General features: G+C 48.9%; 10 protein-coding genes across 10 annotated transcripts; 3 read left to right on the forward strand and 7 right to left on the reverse strand.

Moving 5' to 3' along the window:
* Positions 1–179: 179 nt before the first annotated feature.
* N7471_003091 (putative 6-hexanolactone hydrolase) lies at positions 180–1624 on the forward strand (the record flags this gene model as incomplete). The annotated part of the gene is made up of 3 exons (XM_057275811.1): positions 180–550; positions 645–790; positions 912–1624. The coding sequence occupies 3 exons, from the start codon at positions 180–182 to the stop codon at positions 1622–1624; spliced, it is 1230 nt and encodes a 409-aa protein (XP_057140449.1).
* Positions 1625–1843: 219 nt separating this feature from the next.
* Positions 1844–3004, reverse strand: N7471_003092 (putative Coatomer subunit epsilon; the record flags this gene model as incomplete). Its single annotated transcript, XM_057275812.1, has 5 exons — positions 1844–1952; positions 2024–2262; positions 2336–2471; positions 2544–2922; positions 2980–3004. The coding sequence occupies 5 exons, from the start codon at positions 3002–3004 to the stop codon at positions 1844–1846; spliced, it is 888 nt and encodes a 295-aa protein (XP_057140450.1).
* A 1439-nt stretch (positions 3005–4443) lies between these two features.
* On the reverse strand, positions 4444–5109 carry N7471_003093 (uncharacterized protein; the record flags this gene model as incomplete). Its single annotated transcript, XM_057275813.1, has 2 exons — positions 4444–4957; positions 5021–5109. The coding sequence occupies 2 exons, from the start codon at positions 5107–5109 to the stop codon at positions 4444–4446; spliced, it is 603 nt and encodes a 200-aa protein (XP_057140451.1).
* A 1299-nt stretch (positions 5110–6408) lies between these two features.
* N7471_003094 (uncharacterized protein) lies at positions 6409–7726 on the reverse strand (the record flags this gene model as incomplete). The annotated part of the gene is made up of 4 exons (XM_057275814.1): positions 6409–7029; positions 7089–7308; positions 7368–7521; positions 7576–7726. 4 exons carry the CDS (start codon positions 7724–7726, stop codon positions 6409–6411), a joined length of 1146 nt encoding a protein of 381 aa, XP_057140452.1.
* Positions 7727–8490: 764 nt separating this feature from the next.
* N7471_003095 (uncharacterized protein) lies at positions 8491–9687 on the reverse strand. Its single transcript, XM_057275815.1, has 2 exons — positions 9263–9687; positions 8491–9203 (listed from the first exon to the last, which is right to left on the reverse strand). The coding sequence occupies exons 1-2, from the start codon at positions 9604–9606 to the stop codon at positions 8636–8638; spliced, it is 912 nt and encodes a 303-aa protein (XP_057140453.1). The 5' UTR covers positions 9607–9687; the 3' UTR covers positions 8491–8635.
* Positions 9688–10489: 802 nt separating this feature from the next.
* N7471_003096 (uncharacterized protein) lies at positions 10490–11080 on the reverse strand (the record flags this gene model as incomplete). Its single annotated transcript, XM_057275816.1, has 3 exons — positions 10490–10848; positions 10903–10993; positions 11063–11080. The coding sequence occupies 3 exons, from the start codon at positions 11078–11080 to the stop codon at positions 10490–10492; spliced, it is 468 nt and encodes a 155-aa protein (XP_057140454.1).
* A 521-nt stretch (positions 11081–11601) lies between these two features.
* N7471_003097 (PAN domain-containing protein) lies at positions 11602–13532 on the forward strand (the record flags this gene model as incomplete). The annotated part of the gene is made up of 4 exons (XM_057275817.1): positions 11602–12241; positions 12296–12449; positions 12509–12704; positions 12763–13532. 4 exons carry the CDS (start codon positions 11602–11604, stop codon positions 13309–13311), a joined length of 1539 nt encoding a protein of 512 aa, XP_057140455.1. The 3' UTR covers positions 13312–13532.
* A 433-nt stretch (positions 13533–13965) lies between these two features.
* On the forward strand, positions 13966–14852 carry N7471_003098 (uncharacterized protein). The gene is made up of 3 exons (XM_057275818.1): positions 13966–14241; positions 14308–14373; positions 14430–14852. The coding sequence occupies exons 1-3, from the start codon at positions 14013–14015 to the stop codon at positions 14618–14620; spliced, it is 486 nt and encodes a 161-aa protein (XP_057140456.1). The 5' UTR covers positions 13966–14012; the 3' UTR covers positions 14621–14852.
* A 55-nt stretch (positions 14853–14907) lies between these two features.
* N7471_003099 (uncharacterized protein) lies at positions 14908–17631 on the reverse strand (the record flags this gene model as incomplete). Its single annotated transcript, XM_057275819.1, has 1 exon — positions 14908–17631. The coding sequence occupies one exon, from the start codon at positions 17629–17631 to the stop codon at positions 14908–14910; it is 2724 nt and encodes a 907-aa protein (XP_057140457.1).
* Positions 17632–18146: 515 nt separating this feature from the next.
* Positions 18147–19390, reverse strand: N7471_003100 (putative adenosine deaminase; the record flags this gene model as incomplete). Its single annotated transcript, XM_057275820.1, has 4 exons — positions 18147–18341; positions 18404–19064; positions 19132–19274; positions 19334–19390. The coding sequence occupies 4 exons, from the start codon at positions 19388–19390 to the stop codon at positions 18147–18149; spliced, it is 1056 nt and encodes a 351-aa protein (XP_057140458.1).
* Positions 19391–19759: the final 369 nt, after the last annotated feature.

The raw sequence follows: 19759 nt of genomic DNA on the forward strand, positions 1-19759 counted from the left end.
GTTCCCCATGTCTGTGCTTGTGGTTTGCTAAATATTTAAACAACTCCCTTGTTTGTTTTTTATATACACAGGTAACTTGAACTCCGAATCCTGAATCCCATAATACAGCAAGTTAGCAGACAAAACCCCATGAAAATGCCATCGACACGCTGAACCCTAAAACGATACCTTACATAACGATGCAGATCGGAGCAAAGCCAATCAGGGCCCGACGGCTCCAGGTCCTGCATGCTCCACAGCCGAGGGAATTGAAGGAGCGGGAGCGGGGGAGGCGCTATAAAGCCGACGCTCAGCTCAGCTCACCTTCCCCTGCTCTAAGAGCTTCAATCACTCAAACCACAATCATGTCGTCCAACCAAGATGTCCCCCAGCTCGGGTTCTGGGAAAAGGCAGATATCCCATTCCTGCACCTGTCAACGTACGCCAGTTTGGTGTATGCTGCCATTACTGGTGTTTTCCGGGGTAAAGCAAGCCCTAAGCGCTACGATCACTATGTTCTGTCCGCTGTCATTCGCAAAGTCGTTGAGCGTAGATCGGATCGGCAGACACAGTATGTTGTTCTCTCTCTCCAATTCTTCTGCATATAATTCTCAAGAAAGCAAGAAAGAGAATGGACAAGACATTGACCTTGTATTGTCGCAAAGGTACCTCACTGCCCCAACTTCAGCCGCCTACGCAGACGGCATGAAAAAGCGCGGTCTAAAACCGGAGACCGTCGCACTCCCCCACAACACAGAGGGCCACTGGATCGGAAACAAGAACGCCAAGAACGTAATCGTATACTACCACGGTGCGTCCCCAATCTCCACCGTGTAACATGCGGAGAAATTCCCACCCACAGAACAAAAGGCCTAACCCCAACATTGAATATATCCATGAATAACAAGCAAAAATACTAACCCTAAAAACAGGCGGCGGCTTCGCCATGCCCGCCATCCCGGCGTACTTCGAATTCTGGCTTGAGATGCTGAAAGCCTTGAACGAAACCGGCCACGACCTAGCCGTCTTCTTCCCACGGTACACTCTAACCCCACACGCGACGTACCCAACCCAGCTCCGCCAGGCCGTCGAGGCGCTGCGCTACATCATCAACGAAACGGGCCGCTCACCAGCCAACGTGATTATCGGCGGGGACTCCGCGGGCGGGAACCTAGCCGCAGCGACGCTGTTGCACCTGTCTCACCCGCACGCGGAGATCGAGCCGCTGGCGCTGTCGGCGCCGTTGGCGGGCGTCTTTATGTATGCGCCCTGGATTAACTTTAGTACGGAGTGGCCGTCCATGAAGGAGAATTTATGGAAGGATATTATTACGCCGGGGATTCTGACGAGATGGTCTGGTGCTTACCGCGCAGGTATCCCGGCGGATAATTGGAATGAGCCGTTGAATGCGCCGGCGGAGTGGTGGGATGGCGCTAAGACGGAGAGGATTTTGGTTCTTGCTGGTGGGGATGAGATCTTGCTTTCGCCTATTGAGGAGTTTGTGAAGAAGATTAAGTCGGTGTTTGGGGAGATTACTTTTGTCGTTGGGTCTGATGAGTCGCATGATGCGCCGTTTTATACTATGGTTAAGGAGGAGACTCAGACTGGTTCGGAGTTGCGACAGTGGCTGGCTGCTCGGCTGTGATTTATTTGCTGCTACAAGGTATTGGAGCAGAAAGGTGGTTTGGATAGAAACAGGTCTTCTTGTTCCTATATCTTATACCTGGAAGTTACAGATAGGAAATCCAAATATGGCACCATTTGCAAGATTGAGAGGTCATGTCTTTTCATAAACAAGCAGGATAGGCTCCCCTGACTCGGATTAAACAAAACAACAAATATATGGAACAGGAAATAGATTATTCTACGATGAGACCTTAGCCGAGAACTTAGCCGCCGCGGTGTCGAAGAACTCGCTCTTCTCCTGGATATCAGCGAGAAGGGAGTGCGCGGGCTGGACCTGCTGTAACCGGCTAAACGAGAGATAAAAGTCAGCATCGAGTTCAATATCTCGTTTCCACGGAGCCGCGACGGGATGACATACGACTCCAGGTCCTCGGTCTGCTTGCCAGCCAACACATTCAAAACGATGCTATTGGCAATCAACTCCACGTCGGTAGGGTATTTCTCCAGGGCGGCGGTGAGGGCGGCCTCAGCCTCGGGGAGACGACCCAGGTGGATCTCAGCGATGGCCTGACCGACGATAGATAGCGGTGCGGAGGTACCGGGTGCGGAGGCGAGCTCTTCGTAGACGTAGAAAGCAGACTGGTACTTCTCGCCGCCCTGTAAAGCAGAAACAGAAAGTCAGCACTCATACACCAGTAACTTGAAGATTATAGGTTTCTCGGCAACATACAACTCTCAAGCCAACCCATGACTCGGCAACGTTGACCAGCAGCGAATCCTGAGCCCAGCGCTTGGCAGCCTGAACTTCCTTAAGGGCGAGATCGGTCCGGTTCTGTTGAAGGTGGATCTGGACGATGAGGGAGACGCTAAAATACAGACAGATTGTCAGATGAATATTCTCCGTTATATCGCAGTCTACTTGCGACGGGGCAACTCACGCCTCGAGGTTACCCTGGTGCTTGGACAGCAGTGCCAGCGCCTCCTCGCTGAGGTCCTGAGCCTGGAGCACGGTAGCAGCAAGAACTTGGACGGTGTTGTTTTCGGGGTAGTTCTCTGCGAGCCCTTGTGCGACCTGCAGGGCAGCGTCTGTGTTGCCGGCGGACTGCAGGGCCAGGGCCCTGACGGCCGACAGGTCGGGGCTGTCCTCTTCGATTAAGGGCTGGACGAGGCTTTCGTCGAATTGGCCAAGGGCAATCTGGGCGCGCAGTCTGAGGACTTGAGCGGGGAGTTGGTTCTCGGGAGAGAGCGCGGCGGTCTCGAAGTCGATCACATTCTGGTATTGGCCGGAGTGGAAGGCGCTGTGGATGTTGAGGAGCTCTGCGGGGAAGCTGGATTAGCAATGATCGGAGCTATGGAGAGGGCTGGAAGGCTTACCACCCTCTGCAGAAAAGGGATCCATGTTGGCTGTTGTGGAGGAATTGATTTGAGGGGAATGGGTGTTGTTGATGATGCCCTGTGGCCGCAGTTGTTCACGGTGGCTTTATCGTGGAGAGGCAACTCTACCGAGATAACACGGGGCAGGTGGGCCGACCGCCTTCGATCTATACATTCCATCACACTTCAACAACACTCATGCTATAAATCTACGGTTATTTCTATGTTTTTATTATTGAGATTGAGAAACGTGAGCGTGTATTCATTTTCTGACAACAACTAAAGCGTACAGGGTATCAACATAGGACAGATATCAAAATTCCCACGAAACAAAACCAACAATTTGGTGATATATGACAGACCGGAATCTGTCCCACACCTCCTGTGGGCGAAACCTCCTGCAGACTGGCTGGATTGGCTTCTAGGTGGCCGAGGTTCTCCGAGAACTACGGGAGGACGATCTCTCCACTGGAGTTAGATGAAAGTACTGATCTAACCGATGGAAAGGATGTAACAAGAGTTGATAATATTCCTAAGTTCTACAAGTACAATGAGCGGGCAATAACCACGCCCGATGGAGGCGGTCTCCCAGCGCCCTCCGGTAGAAAACATTCCCTATCCCCTGACCTATGCCCTCAGAGATCCCCCTTAGAGTTAACGTCCACCCCGACGATATCAAGCTTCCATCCTTATAGCGATGCAGGGCTTTTTCTTTTTTTTTTTTCTTAGAAGACAGAACCAGCTCTCCTTCAGTATCTTAGAGACGCAAGCCGAGGTCGTCTCCGCGAAGTCAGCCGTCCATGTCAGAGTCCGATTCTGAAGCGTCATTTTTCCCGGCATCAGGACGGTTCATAAGCTTCCTCTCAATGGCCTTCACCTGGTAGATATTGTACGCGCCAGAGCCTTCGTTGATGTATTCTTGATGAATTTGGAGCCATCGCGTAGACATCCGAGTTGCCATCTGGACCGCCTCCTCCTATTTCTGATCCAGAGGGGTCGGCGTAGAACGTGCCACTCCGAATCCCTCTTAGGTCTCTTCGCGACGATAGGCTTTGTCCGTGATAACATGTCTCTCCGCTTCCTCCATGTTATGAGCAGTGGATCCATTCGCCAAGTGTAGCTTGTAATGCAGATCATAATAGTCCAAGCGGAAAGCGCGGGTCCGGGCTCGTCTCAGTTCTTGTTCTGGCGATTTAGATAGACGCCTTGATCGCTTGATAGGCTTAGGCACCTTTCCTCTCGGGGAGATAGATGTAGTGTCCCGAGACTGGTCACAAGTTGGGGCCTCGTTAAAACCTTAAAACCAACTGGGTTGAAACCCTTTGGGATAAATCCCCCAGCTGAAAAGAGTACCCCCGGTTTGTTCACTGGCACAGCATGGTTTGGTGCCAGCGACAACAGACAATAATACGCATGGGGCACACAATCTGTCTTCGATCATGTGCCAAGTCCCCTTTCTCAGAATCACTGAGACAACTTCTTCTTCAAGGCCCGATATGCTTTACGGGTCTTACTCGATACAACTCGCGCAACCAAAAGAGGCAACCACTGGGGCTCGTGGTTGGTAGGCGGAGAGGGCGAAGGTGATGAGGAAGCAGAGCTGGCTGCAGAATATTCCTCGGACGGTGATGGTAAGGCTCCACAGAATGGGAGAAAACAATTTTCGTACTCCGAGTCAGTCGCGGTCGTGGCCAGCGAGACTGAGTCGTCTTCTTCGTTGCGGAACTCGGTGAATGTCCGCCGTCGGTCGTATTGGTTGATTCGATCGTATAGTTGACGAAGAGATGCCTTGGTGAGGACTCTCCTGATTGGAGGCTCGTGCTCCAGCTTTAGTGGACCTAGACTTCGTAGGTCGGGGGAGGAAGGGCGGGATGACTGGGGAGATGGCTGTTGTTCGGACCGAGATGTTTGGTCATGGCGGTGGGTGTTGTGGTGGGTGTTGCGGTGGGTGGTGACCACCTGATGGACTTCGAGTGTCCTGTAGACTATGTTAATATATATTGGTAGAGACATAGATATAGATAGATACATAGATGCTTACCTTGGGTCGATGCTTCCGTTGTCCCCAGAGATGGCATCGAGCCAGTTGGAGACCTCGGTCTGTTCGTAGTAGGCTTGCACAGATGTCATCGTGCTATGTTGTATATAGCCTTCGGTGATTTGTGTAAAAGGGCCTCGAAGGGAATGGAGAAGGTTTTGGTGTGTTTCAATCTCCTGGGGTGGATCGAGTATTCAATATACTCTATAGTGAGGACTAGTTGAGGTATACTTGAGCTGGATTGGATGTATACCTGATGGTAGTATGATGTAATAGTCAGAGGAAATAGATGAAGAAGTAAGAAAAAAAGAATAGGACAAATGAATTCAAGGGCTGTATATATAGACCGTTATTCGAAAGCTACTAAGCCTTCTTGAGAGCCGACGTCGAGTTCTATAGAAGTAGATCATAGTTGAACGGTACTTTCCCCAACAGAGATAAATTAGGGCTACATCCATGGTTGCCAGGCCGAAAGGTCTTCCGGCGATGATGGAAAGAGCGTTGCGAGCATCGCAATCAGTCAAGTACATATTGAAAGCAGGCTCCGCCCAGACTATGGGAAACCTTATAATAGATACCACAAATGTATCCATGAAAAAGGCACTTTCCCAAATATAGACACGCTGGTATACATCATAGTGATGGTGGAGGACTGCGGGCGTTGAAGACGATATATCAGCGCAGGGAGTGGAGGGTAGAAGTTCAGCGGAAATGAAGGTATAGAGCTGCGTCTAGGTAGCTTCATATAGGTAGTGAATGAGCGGTATCATATATAGTCCATCACCGATCATTGGTGGGTTGTTTATTTAGATGCAGGGTCACGTTTTTACGACTTCCATAGGCCATTGTTGCTACACAGAGCTCGAAATTGTACAAACATATTCACAAATGGCTCAAAGAAGTAGTGCATTATATTGCCTATATCTAAAAATGATTCTTTGTTCTTGCTGGCACATGTCTAACACAGACAGAACCTCCTGTGGTTTTCCATCCGCTCCATAGCAACCAGCTTATCCAGGGTAGAGACGTTGAGACCCCTCATAGCGCAACAATATAGCCTCATAATGTAACTAGTAGTATATGTAGCTATGCGTACAGGATTCTCCCTAGCGGGTAGGAATTTCCCATTTGAGCTGCCCGGCTTTTAGGAGGTAGTTAAACTCACCTTTTTTCAGGAATCTAAAGGATTTTACGGGGGCTAGTTCTACATCGCGCGCAATGAATTTGGGGGTTTAAGGATCGTCATCCTTGATAGCGAAACGAGTGTGTTATGGCCAAAATTACTGGGATAATTTAAGCGAATATGTCCCCCATGTGTAACCCGAGCAGTACCAAATGATTCATGAATAAATGACAGCTCCTGCTACAATCTTCGATAGTTTCTCAACCCATCAAACCTTGAAGGCGGCCCAGTTCAAATTAGTTGAGTAAGGTGGTTCTCCAGTGCCGCTAAAAAGATAGCAGGATTGTCCACCACTAGGATCCCAGTAATCAACCGAGTTGCAGGTCGAGTCTGCGCTGCACAGCTTCAGGCATTCAGTGTAGGATATACCAGATGCAGCGTGCCGGCTGTTGTCACGGTATTGCTTGTCACAACGAATCTGGTACTTTGTGCCATCTATCTCAACCTCTGAGTTGTTGTCATCGCTGCACTTTACCTCCCTAGGGGGAGGAGGTGGGGAAGGGTTGGCTGGGATAATTGGTTCTTGATCCTGTTCCGGTGTAGGGGTAATATTGGCCGGAGGAGGAGTTGAATCACATGTATTACCACAGGAGTCCTGAGTGCACCCTCCCGAGCAACCAAGAGAATAAGCGGTTGCCCATCCGGGGGCGTCGAGAGTGGGCTTTGAGGTACGCTTGCCGAGGTAGCACTTCTTGGTGCGCTTGTGGTAATCGACACTCTGGCATCCGATGAACGAGGCGCAGGACTCCGTGCATTCTTTCAGGGAGTTAGCATCCAGCTTGTGGAACCAAGCCGTCCCATGGCGCTTCTGGCAATCCAAGTGGAACACCTGAAATATTGTTAGTGGTTACCCAACACTGTACCATGGAGGATCGGAAAAAGCTTCACCTGTTTGTTTTTGGCAGTGTAGATTTGACCATCTGCATCTGGGCACTCAGTTGAGCATGCTACTCGCACATTCTCCTCGACCTCGACCACCGGAGGATCGGTCAGGTAGGCCCAGTCGTGTAGTGTGTTTCCGCACTTTGAGTCTGAGAAAGTGCCACTTCCAAACAGTTTGCAATCCCCAGCCTTTTCGACGTTGAAGTCATCAAAGACATAGCGGAACCTGCTCAGAGACAATTGTTAGATAAAAATACATATATCTCTTGGGTGTGAAGCACTTACGCTTGGCAATTATCTGTCAAGGTGCATTGGTTGATGCAATCATCATACCCCGTCGTCTGAACATTTTTGAGGAAGTTCGATCCCGTAGACTGATGCATACAACACTGGAAGTTGTAGTAGCCACCATCACTGGTCTCGATAATATCGCCGTCGTCTGAAAGATGTCAGATTAGCTAGTCATTGAAATTCACGAAGCAGCGTCATTCACTTTCAGGACATTGGGGGGCACCCTTGATGACCACCTGGTTGCTTTTCAGCGTTATTCCCTGTGTGCCATCACAGGCTCTCGCATCAATAAACTGAGCAAGGTACAGATTGAGAAAGAGGACCGCGTGTGCGGACAACTTTAGAAACCCCATATTGCCTAAAGGTTACTCAAACCCAGAAAGTTATTGTTTAATGGGTATGTTTATACTCATCAGCTTCGAGACTTAGACTCGTCGGCTACCCAAATCAGTGTCACCTGTCGATTATTCACTTTGATTCTCAATACCCAACGCCTCTCAGGTCCACCTCGTCTGCCCCTCAGCTGAAAGAAGATCAGAGAGGTAACCGCATTAGCGTTCTTTCAAAAGCGCAGCTATCAACAGGTTTCTGATACGTAATAAAATACTCAATGGCCTCTTGAAAAGCCACTCTCTTGGATTATGCATGTTCACTGAAACCGACATGTCAGTTCTAGAGGTGACCCCGAAATTGGCAGATATCAGGACACTTGTCAAAATGCCGAGCATTGGAGAATCACACTTCAGCCCCTGACACGCATTGACGCTCTGTGACCAAGATTTTCAAGCAGCGAAAAACGAAATAATATTTTCAATTTGAAGCGCCCATGTGGATCATGGCTTTCTGGCTCGTATTCCAGAGACTGAATGCATGCACACCCTCCCCAATGGTTATTCTGCGTAATCACTGTCCCCTCGGAATCACTAGAAAGCAAAAGTAAATGCTACCTGAGGAGAGGATCATGCGAAGGCCTGTAATCCCTCTTGGTCAAGGGTCCAAGCCCCGGGTTGTCTTGCACAGAATCATGTATATTCTTGGATGAACACACGTAGGGAAAAGCAATGTGCAATGCACCTAGCTAAACCTTCCAATTCAAAACATGTTCGACATACGAAAGCGAGCCTTGTAATGTTTAAATATTCTAAAGCCAATCAAATATCTGAATTATGATCAAATGGAGCCGAAGTAAAGGTGTAAAAGTTGATACCCTCGAAGGAAAATCCTGGTTATCACTTCACATAGCAAGGCTCGCTGGTGCTCAATTATTGTACATGCAAAATTCCCTCTTGGATAACGTCCTCTCTCGTATCCTTCCAGCTCCAAATGTTCATACCAATTTTAGTGCCCGAGGTTACGGGCATACCCGCATGAAGTGTTTCCCGATATCCGAGACCATCTTCTCGAATGTTGACCCAGTAGACGGCACTGCCGGCAATTGGCTTGAAAATAACTCCGGGTTCGGTCGACTCACAGTCGATGTAGTTGCACCAGGCAGTCTCTGTTGGTCGAGGAATCAAAGGGAAGTGGGTGCCACCACCAGTACAGTCCCCTTGCAAGAAGACATTGTAAGTCGAATAGCGGTTGAGGCGATTGGGCGGCGAGTCGAACTGGTCATGGTGATAAGAAAAGAAGCCATTCTCATGGTAACGTTGCAGAGACAACTGTTCCATGAGCAGCTTTGACTCTAGGTTCTGATAGCGGACTGCCCTCTGTTCGATACATTGCAAGACTTCGTCCCGTGGAGGCCATGCATTCTCTGATTTTCGGAAATTTTCGTCGTTGCTGCTCACTCCCTGTCGGTAGACCACAGATGGAGCGAAGCTTTCTTTCCTGTGAGACTAGCGTTAACAATCTCGATTGTTCAGCTCCGGGTAGGGAGGGGATCATACGTAGTTTCCAACAAGTGCACAATCTCATCTGGAGAAACAAAGTCGGGGATATAGATGATAAGAGGATTTTCATGTAGTGTGAAGTACTCTACGTGAGAGAAATCCGGACATGCAAGAGACTCGTTCGCGGCGATGAGACCTAGGTCCTGCAATCCATCCGGCCATACTTTGTCATCGGGCTCGAAAGTCTGCGAAGATGAAGGATGATCGTCGTCCATCCCCATGATAGACACGCGTTCATCTGGCATGGATACGCCGACGACATGGACGCCCTGTGCATTGGACTCAAACTGTATCGAGAGGGGGATCGTAACATGAAACCTTTCGATTGAATTGACGGCCATGGTTAAATTAGAAAATGAATATGGGATTGAAGGAAAGGTTACAGGTATTGAGAGAAAGTGAAGGAATTTTGTGGGGGCACTGGGGAATACCCAAAGTTCATGACTTTTCCATTACAGACGCCTTCTATTTTGCCACATACAGTCTAGTATGGATTAGTTCAAATCAATGAGACTTATCCATCCTGGTACGCATGAGAAAAGCAAAGAGAGCACACCAAGGTTACATGAGTACACCTGGGCACTTGGGCATACAGCTACTGTTACATAATGTAGGTTTGGCAAATTTTTGCGTTTATACCTTGGGGCAATTTTAGACGAGCGTTAAATTATTCAAAGACATCTGACAGGTCAGCAAATGCAGGGGACCGAACTCCCCGCGGGGTCGGGCCGGGGCGAGCTGAAGATCGCGGGGAGATGGTATGCAGGTAAGACCCAAGTGCGATAAACTCTACATTATGCATGCACCGCCAGCACATCACCATCAAAATGATACGCCAAAAGGAAAATCCTCGGGAAAACCCTGTCATGACACAACGAGCGCTGGAGGCATGCATGAGGAACTAATGAGTGGCAAACTTGGAAAGGTTACCTAGGCAATGAATGCGTTGTGAGCAACGTGGTTACAATTCTCCGTGGGAATAAAATTAGTGTTTATACCGAAGAATAAATGATTCTTAGAACAAGTAAAACTTATGTATTGATTCAAAAACAGATTATAAAAGCAAAAAGGCAACATAAATCCAATAACCACGTAAAATCTGTTCCAAAATTGATAGTCCTGCGTAATGTCCTTCTCCCCGAATACACTAGCTCATTTCTTCCAGCCACTCTTCCCCTAATCTGGATAACCCCTTGAAGCCCTTGAAGGTAGTCTTCTAGTTGATTATTTACACACACCATTGATTTCGTTGCTGCCAGGGAAGGTCTCCCGGCATGGGTCATTGAAGCAGCCATAGTGGCTGCCGTCGGCTCGGAATACCGCAATGGCACCAGCCGCGATGCTGGTGCAGTAAGCCGCGGCGATTGCCTTGGGGTCTGGTGCTGGGGGAGCGGGCGCCGGCAGCGCCGCACCACCAGGGCATCCGGGATCAGGGAATCCAAAGGTAAAAGGCAACATAGCGCACTGATTATTGGAAATTCTGGTCCACTTGAAAAATAAGGCGTCCGAATGGCCGAAAAGCGATGCGAGGAGAACAAGCTTCAGATTGGTGATTTGCATTTTGAAGGTGTAGACGTGAGAACCTAGATTCATTAGTATATGAGAAGTAGTAGCAGTGAGAGGAGAGGAGAGGATACCTTCGATAGCTTGAGTCACGTCAGACAAAATATAGAATATAGGGCTTGGGTGGGTAATGATCGATAGACAAGGCCGAATGGTCTCTTTATACTTTAAGATCTGGGGTTAGGTACTGCGATACTCCCCAAGTCTTCCCTTATGTTTTTTTTTATCTCCTACTATTTCCACTCCTGTCATATATGGTTCTACATTCAGCTGAATAGTGGGTCATGCAAATGCCCTCACGGCCAGACTGATTATTTTGAGAAAATAAACTTTCATGTGAGATATATCACGCTCATGCATCTTGTAGCGTTACATAGCCTCGATATCTGCACTGATTTCCACAAGAGGCTTGCCCTTAAACTTTGTCTTCGTCTTGATCCCCATAAAAAAATGGTGGCTAAGCTGAGTGTGTGATACCATCGCTGATTGTGCATGAAAGGTTGCGACCCTGCACAAGAAAGCCATTCCTATCGTGCATGAAGGCGGGGGCGTGTTACTCCGACACTAGCAGCTATTGAATTCATGAGTTAGCTTCGTTGTACTCGGCAATACAGAATATCTTTCCATTCAAGAGGGCCATGTAGAGTTGGCATATGTTTTTTGTCCCCTCCACAATCTGCACATTCTATAAATATTCCCCTACCTCTTACCTCCTGCCCACTCACATCCCTATCGCCTTCGGAATTTACTGACTTTTCATCAATTCCATGAAAATGAAGCCTGATATCACTTTGTATTTAATCGGGGCTGGCCTCCTTGGGCTTGCGAATGCCCAGATTAAGCCCGGCCCCAGGCCTGGTAGCGGCGGCATTCAGCCTGGCAGTGGTGGCATTCAACCTGGCAGCGGTGGCATCCAGCCTGGGAGTGGTGGCATCCAGCCTGGCAGTGGTGGTGGAATCCAGCCTGGCAGCGGTGGCATCCAGCCTGGTAGCGGTGGTGGAATCCAACCTGGCAGTGGTGGCATCCAGCCTGGCAGCGGTGGCATTCAACCTGGCAGCGGTGGCATCCAGCCTGGTAGCGGTGGTGGAATCCAACCTGGCAGTGGTGGCATCCAGCCTGGCAGCGGCGGTATCCAGCCTGGTAGCGGTGGCATTCAACCTGGCAGCGGTGGCATTAAACCTGGCAGTGGTGGCATCCAGCCTGGTAGCGGCGGTATCCAGCCTGGCAGTGGTGGTATCCATCCTGGCAGTGGTGGTGGAATCCAACCTGGCAGCGGTGGTATCAGTCCTGGCGGTAGCGGGGGCATTCAGCCCGGCAGTGGTGGTACCCGCCCTGGATCCTGGACCTGTCCCAACCCACGAAAGGCATACAATCAATCCCCACCAGTCACCACTAGCATCTCCTGTCCTGCGAGTAAGTGACGTTTTATTCCCATCGGTATAGCTCTTGGCTTCTAATGCAATACAGGTGATGGAAGTATCTATGAGACAGTTGATGGCAGCTGGTACTACCTGCAGTGCTGTACGCAAAGCTCCACGAACGCGTTGTCTGTCGGTACACCGCAGGTCTCGAGTATGGAAGAATGCCTAAAGAAATGCTCTGACGTTGCAAACTGCGAAACGTGAGTCGACCTATGGCGCACCCGTCAACTATGTACACTGTTTTGCTAACGTCTTGCAGTGTCTCGTTCGAGCCTTCCACCCTCTATTGCAACCTCCTCGACTTCGGTTCTTTTTCTCAAACCTCCCACGGAAGCCAGCTCCATGCCTTCCCGACTTCACCTCCGGTCACTAAGCAGCCCACAATGACAACTCGCCGTTGCGCTACCACCTGTCCCGAGGCTAATGGCCAGATCTACGTGAGCCCGTTTGGTGAGGTGAGATAGCACTCCTGAAGCTATTTAGATAATGCTCCCAGCTGACAATGGATTTTAGACCTTCTACATGAGCTGTGGAATGCGTCACGGCACACCGTATCTCAACGTTGAGGCAGTTTCGACTCTTGAAGATTGCATGGATCACTGCGCAGCTTCTCCTTCGTGCAGCAGTGTTGACTTTGACCAAAACAAGCAAGTGTGCTATTTGAGCAACAACGACAGCCCTCCAACTCTCGCAGCTCCTCGATTTGCCGCTGCTCACTCTGTCGGTTGTTCTGGAGCGTGCGAGGGCTGCGGTAAGCAAAAGTGTGGCTCACAGAAGCCAAAGGCCGACCCGAATCAATGCGTTGACAACCAGATTGTTAACGTTGCCAACCACCCATTCCGGGTCAAATGTAACCAATGTTATACAGGCGTAGACGCACAATCTGTCGCCAAACCCGAAGCCAAAACTCATGAGGAATGCATGCAGCTTTATTTGTTGGAAGCTAATGCCTACGTTGGAGCGCATTGGAGGAAGAATGGCGGATGTATTCTGAAGCCTGCTGGCGCTACAATCTCGGGCCACACCGATTGTGTTGCTGCCTTCGTGCCTCTCTGGAAGTGATTTTTGGTCAAGATCTCAGTCTTCAGTCTTATTCCAATTGGCTCTTACTATTGGTTTTTAAGCCGACCTTTGCTGGGTGTTCACTCCTGCCCTTTCGGTCGTTATATCATTTTTCATGTTATTCCGATATATTTATCAACAGACTGTACTTGCTCGCTATTTTCGTACCCTAGTCAATTCATTTGCAACAGAAAAATGAACATCTCTTAAAGTATTTGCCATCTTGTTTTCCACTATACATGAGCTTTCTCACAAATCGAGCCCAAATCCCAACATCAACTAGACGCCTAAGATACTTCGCCCACATAATGCTGGTAATTTGAGAAACAATACAATACATGGTCTCAAACGCCTCCTAGATACCCAATACAAGCGGATTTAACTTTCATTCTCACTCGGCTGACAATGCCTCGCTTGATTATTGCTTGCTGACAGTGGCCTGCAGTCTATCAACAGCAATATTGGTACTCTCTAGGCGATAGGATATACTTATTCAAGGCTGTCATACATGCATCCTGCACGTCTGGTCACACGGCATATGCATCGAGTCAATAGTTTCGATAGCTCACGGGCATGGCCATGTCCGTATTACCTTGTAGCTGATCTCCCCCGCATTTCTTCCAATCATCTGGGCTCAGGCTTTCATATAAGAGAGGGAAATCAAAGTAATTCCCTCTCTTCCATTGCCTGTATTCTTCCCCATGCCCACGATGATCAAACTTTTCAATCTACTTCTTGTGTGCGGTGGTCTCCTAGCCGAAATCCCCTCGACACAGGCTCAGGGATTGATAGGACAGGGGTCTGGGGTCGCAGGTGCTCGCTTTGGCCAGGGCTCAGGATCTAGAAGCGGGCTCGGTCGTGGCTGTTGTTGCTTCGAAGAGCCAGAGCCAGAACCAGAACCTGAAACTCCTCTTGAGTGTAATCCACAATGTAAGACAATTTTGAAAGGCGTTCTTGGGTATTCCACAGATCAGGGATTTTAACAGTACTCCTTAGGTCCCTCTGCCCATGAGAAGATCTTTCAGTGCAATGGCAGGACATATAAGCAGTTCTGCGGCCTTCGTATGTCTTGAAATCCCCAGGCAATGGCATGCTTTCATATTAACTATTTTGGTTAGATGTCGCTACCACCACTCTGAGAGAGTTTGACGTGTCTTCTTATCAAGCATGCTTCGACAGCTGTGTTCAGGAAACTCAGTGCCACGCTCTTGATTATATGAACAACCACTGCTGGCTGAAAATGCAAGGCGTTGATCCGCCCCCCAAAGTCATGCCTAGTAATCAGGATATTAGCATCATCTTCCTTTGATTCCAGAACTGCTTTTCGATGGACGAGAAGAAGGGAAATTTAACGTTCGGAAAATGTGTGGTACAATATACGGTTGATCCTTGGTTAACCTGGATATTGAAGGAGATTTGGATGAAGGCCTTATTCGAGCTATTCTAGGGTTACATATGTCATATTTAGAATAGTAAGTAAATTCGTTTTATTTGTCCTGTCAATATCGTTTTTAAATGCATTCGCTTTTCTTCATCCAAAAGTCATAAGCCATGAAGCCATCAACCATCAGGCAATTCAAATCCACGATCCCTCGATCAGCCCTGCCATCTGAATCTACCCTCCTGCAGGGTCTTCACAACACCCAGGGGCATAAACTCGCGATTCACAGCAGCCAGGGTACCGTAGGTACGAACCATCTCTTCGTAATACAACTCCGCCACCCATTGCCAGTAGGGCGACATTCCGCCCCAGAAAGCAGAGATAGAGCCTGCAGAGGTTTTATCAAGGGAATATTGCTCCCTTTCAAAGCCCCAAGTCAGAGCGACGCTCCTCTCGCTCGGCACATCGGTAAGTTGGCTGTACACGTCCACAAGAGAGGGACTGAATGTTTCCGGATACCTAGTGTACTCTTCTAGGGACATGAATGGCTTCGATTTGCCGCCCCATTTGCTCCAAAATTGGCTGCTAACATCAGCGCCGTCTTTCTTGAACTTTTCTTTGGCCGCCTCGTATTCTTTCTCATCCGTCAGCGAGGCCTTGTGCAGTAACTTCCGGGGAGTCTGTTTTATGTTTTCACGCATGGCGAGCAGTCTAATGAAGGGATTGAGAAGCCCCATACCGCCGAGTTCAATGGGATAATAGAAGAATCCATCGGGCAGATCACGGATATCGAACCGATCTGCGATCACAGTGCGTAGATAGGCAGTGACACCGTTGATTTGATCCGATGGGGTTTTGTCACCTGAGGTTTTGTTGAAGAGTGTGCTCTCGATGCGGCTCAGGGTGGAAATGGCCATGTCGATATGGTCCCGACCGAAGCAAATGGCTGGTTTTGCAAAATTGTTGGTAAAGAAGCGGCCGAAGTAGCTGTTCCATGCCTGTACCCAAGCAAACAGACTTTTGCAGGAAGAAAGCTGTCGTGAAAGCTCTTCGATGTGTTGGTCGACCTGGGCCTGGTCGATAATAAATCTCTCTTGCTGCGCATCTAGAACCAGGAAGCCCCAGCGGATATCACCGATGGGAAGAACCGACTCTGTTGGAGTGACACCCAGGCCCATCTTCACAGTTCCGGTCTTCTCCGTGTTGAATTTCAGACCCATTACCTGACTAAACTGCTCCATTGCCTGCCATGCCTTGACGCAAGTATTCTCTGCTCCCCAGAACCAGAAGTCATCATGGAGGCGGTACAGAAAGGCGCCGTCGGTAGCTTGATTCACTGCATAGTCCATACAGAATAAAACGGCTTCTCCGAAGCAATCACCCAGTGTATGGCTCATTGGAAGGCCACGTTTGCGGATGTGAATAGATCCCTCAGCTCCATCGTGGGAAAACTTGAGCGGAGCCTCCAGGAACACTACGAAAAACTTGATCCACAGGTCAGAGACCCCAAAGAACTTCAGCACGGTGAGCATTGTGGCATGGGGCATTGAAGGGCCGAACCACTCAAAGTCCGACCGGACTGCAGTAAAGTCCCCGCGCTGATGCTTATGGATGATAGATTCTGTGATCAGAAGATGTAGAAGGGAGTGCTTGGTATCCAGGGCGTTTTTTTGTTTGGACCCAGAGTAATCGTATTCCCGTGCACCTTCAGCGGTTGAAGTGGGCAGTTGACTCATGAAATATTCGTCGCTGTATGTCTTCCTTCGAATCTCGTTGAGCTTGCCGGAGTCCGAGTTGGCGTCTCGGCCAAGGAAGTACTTGCGCATTTCCTTGTGATCTTCAGGGATATCCTCCTGCAGGGTCTTCCAGGCGTTGGAACGTAGGAACTTTTCAAATACCTTCCGCAGCTTCACAGCCCACTTTGTCCCGATGTACTGTAGAAGAAGGGCATCGAGAAGGTCTTCATCCATGAAAACCCGGTATTTACCATTGAGCTGACGGCGCATTTCGACGGGGATACCATCTGCGTCCCCGGTCCAGGTCCAGCTCTCAAGTGAGGCAATGCGCATATTGAGCACATCTGCCACCTCCTGGGCAACCTCTTTGTTCCGCATGAACTCTTTCAGAATGGCTGTCTTTTCATCGCTGAGGAGATCGGTCTTGAGCAGTGCGCTAGAGACCCACTTGAGTTCGTCCACATCGAGCCACTCACCCTTTGAGGATAGTTCTGTTCCAAACGATTGAATACTTGCTCGGAGATCCTTGAGTGCCTGTTGAGAAAGCTTGGTCTGGGTGAAGAGATCATTGAGGTAGGATCGGATTGCGTCTTCGTTGACATTGGTCGCAGCAGTAAACACCAAGGACTCCCAAGTCGCCCGTTGCTCATGCATTTCTGCCCGCCCGACATTTTCGAAGTCCGAGTCGGAGTCAGTGGATTTGGGTTCATCCACAGTGGGATTAATGCTTCCATCTAACTCCGACAACCACTCTGTAACCAATTTGCTATAGAAAGCACCGTGCTCATGCTTTATCTCAAGATACCGCAACTCCTTTTCAAGTTGAGTGATACGATCCTGTAGAGCTGGCTGGGAGATGGAAGGGTCGTGACGACTTTGTAGAAGAAAGCGACGAATGTTTGTATGATCTGCTGGCTGCAAGCGACCGACTCCTCGTGAAGTGAGTGTGTCTTCAGATTCCTCGTCCGAGGAATCGGCATCTAGATCCAGGTCATCTTTGTCGAGCGAATCCTTGGGGTATCCTTTCAGGCGTGATATTCCATCCAGCAAAGCCTGAGCATGGGTGCGCAGATCTGGGGCTGCGTTGGCAACTGCAAGGATTTCGGTTTTGCGCTGATCAAATAGGGCGCGTTGCTTGGAGAGTTCACTGATTTTCGTGGCAGTGATAGACTTGAGAGTCTGTGGGAGAGCTCCGTTTGCCATGGTGATGTTTGAAAATTAAGTGATGTGAGAGGAGGTTACACCTTTAGAGTTGCAAAGGTGAGATAAACTGAATTTTCAAATGAGAAATTGAGGAGATAATTTGAGGTTGAGAGTTTGAGATGTGGAGTTGAGATGCTGTGGGTCGGAGGGGGGTTTAAATAGCAACGGCAAATTCCATCGATCCATCCATATGATATGGATTTTTCCAATATTGACTCACAGATGAGGTATATCCTAGGAAAAATCCAGGAAATGGGATGATCCCAGGGGAAAAAAACAGAGGCGGGCAACCGATTGAGGTTCGGGATGGAAGATGTAGTATTTGAGGCTGAGATCGGGTACCTAATCGGGTATAGCATCAACTGGTCAACATACGGGAAGCTCTTTGGGCTATTTATGACGTCAAGATGTCGCTCAATTTGATTATACGAACAAAGCAAGCATAGTATTCATAGATGTCTCCTCCGGGTAATAACAAAAAGCGAAGTTCAAGAAGCCGATACAGCTCCAACCACTCATGCGGAGTCAAACCGAGTAGCGAATACTTCGAGCATACCTTGGATTCTCCCTTTGTAGTATTCACTAGCAAAAATTGCATCTGCAGACTTAATGCACATGTCCAAGAGGTCAGTACGACTCAAACCGAAATGCTGTGCGGCTAACAAGTACTCGTTCGAGACGGGACTACAGAAAAATCCCACATCATCGGTCTATAGAAATTATAGGTCAGAGGGAAAAACAGAAAAACTTCATCTTAGTTGAAATAACTCACACACAGCGCGATTGGGCAGTCCTCGTGTCGCCAATAACCGAAATGGTGATCCAAGAACCCCCCATTAATCATCTTAGCATGGACATTGCAAGAAATGCATAGTTCAAGGCCGAGCTTGCGCCGCCCAATATCCTTCTTGATCTCGTCAGGCACATGGATAACATGGCCCAGTCGGTCAGGCTGGAAAGAAAGAAGGGTGGACAGCTCGCTCGCAGAAGCCGAGGCTTCAGTCTCAGCAAAGTGAAGGGTGATTCCTAGACCATTGGCTTTGGCTTTCGAAAAGGGTTCTTTGTAGATGCTGACATCGCCTTTAGTTGGGTTGCCGCAGAGATCTACCCCCACAACCCCGCGCGGCTTGTTTTCGATCGCAAGATTAACAATTTCGTCCGCGTCTGCTGCTGTCATGCTGCCGCGATCGATGGCTAGAATTAAAAACACAGACATACGTTTCGTTTTGCTTTGGAATTTCTCGATTGTATCCAGAACTGAGTTGATGTATTGTTCTCGAGTGATGCCGGGAGATGCTCTAGGTATGGTCCGTAGCTCGAGGTACACTACTCCATCTTCAAGAAAGTCCTCGAGTACTGAGTTGGTGGCATATACCAAGCTTTCTAGGTCGTTGCAGAGCTGGTAGGTCAACTTGGAAAATGTTGAGAAAAACCTAACCCTTCGTTAGATTGGAGAGCAATAATTTTGCAGTATCGTTTGGTGCAAACATAGGCACCTACGTTTCCAGTGTATAATCGACCTTGCCCGGAGGCATTAGCACCAGCGGATCCTCTACATCGAGATCGTGATTCTGCTCTTTTTTGCGTTTCCAGATTTCATGCAGGCATTGGCGACTGACGCTCCCGCTGAGATGAGCGTGCAGCTGGAGTGTGATCCAGTCAGAAAACCCCAACAGTAGAACGAGGCATCAAACATACATACCTCAATCTTTGGTAGCGCTTTAGTGAATCTCTGGTCAACTGGCTTTGAGTCATCCATGGCTTGGTCAAGTAGGTAGCCTCACTGGTGTACTAACTAGATGGCCCCCACATTCGAGGTAGGAATCGCATAGAATGCTGACGTGACAAGTCGATAAACTGGACCTCGGGAGCCAATAGCATCGCCCCGAATACGCCGAGGATTTACAACCGCGGCTCGCTCTTGATAGCCAGGGTTTGAGATCTTTGCTTACGGAGTAGATGAATTGCACTGAATTTCTAATCTTCGTGGCGCACCACCTGTCTAGCATGTAGTTTAGCGATTACGACGATTTCAAAGCACCCTGTCCCTTCGATCCTTTCCTTTCCGTTGTTAACTCAAGAAATTCCTTAAATACTCCCGTCCTAGAATTATTTCGAACCCACTCTG

The sequence above is a fragment of the Penicillium samsonianum genome (genome assembly GCF_028829775.1).
Source record: "Penicillium samsonianum strain IBT 33392 chromosome Unknown utg000002l_segment0_segment0, whole genome shotgun sequence".
In the NCBI taxonomy this organism is placed as follows: Eukaryota; Fungi; Ascomycota; class Eurotiomycetes; order Eurotiales; family Aspergillaceae; genus Penicillium; species Penicillium samsonianum.

Coding starts and splice junctions, on each gene's coding strand:
- N7471_003095 (XM_057275815.1), bottom strand. CDS start 9,606: ATGGCCGTCAATTCAATCGAAAGGTTTCATGTTACGATCCCCCTCTCG. Junction 9,204..9,262: donor GTGCACTTGTTGGAAACTAC/GTATGATCCCCT, acceptor CTAGTCTCACAG/GAAAGAAAGCTTCGCTCCAT.
- N7471_003098 (XM_057275818.1), top strand. CDS start 14,013: ATGCCCACGATGATCAAACTTTTCAATCTACTTCTTGTGTGCGGTGGT. Junction 14,242..14,307: donor TCTTGAGTGTAATCCACAAT/GTAAGACAATTT, acceptor AGTACTCCTTAG/GTCCCTCTGCCCATGAGAAG. Junction 14,374..14,429: donor TAAGCAGTTCTGCGGCCTTC/GTATGTCTTGAA, acceptor TATTTTGGTTAG/ATGTCGCTACCACCACTCTG.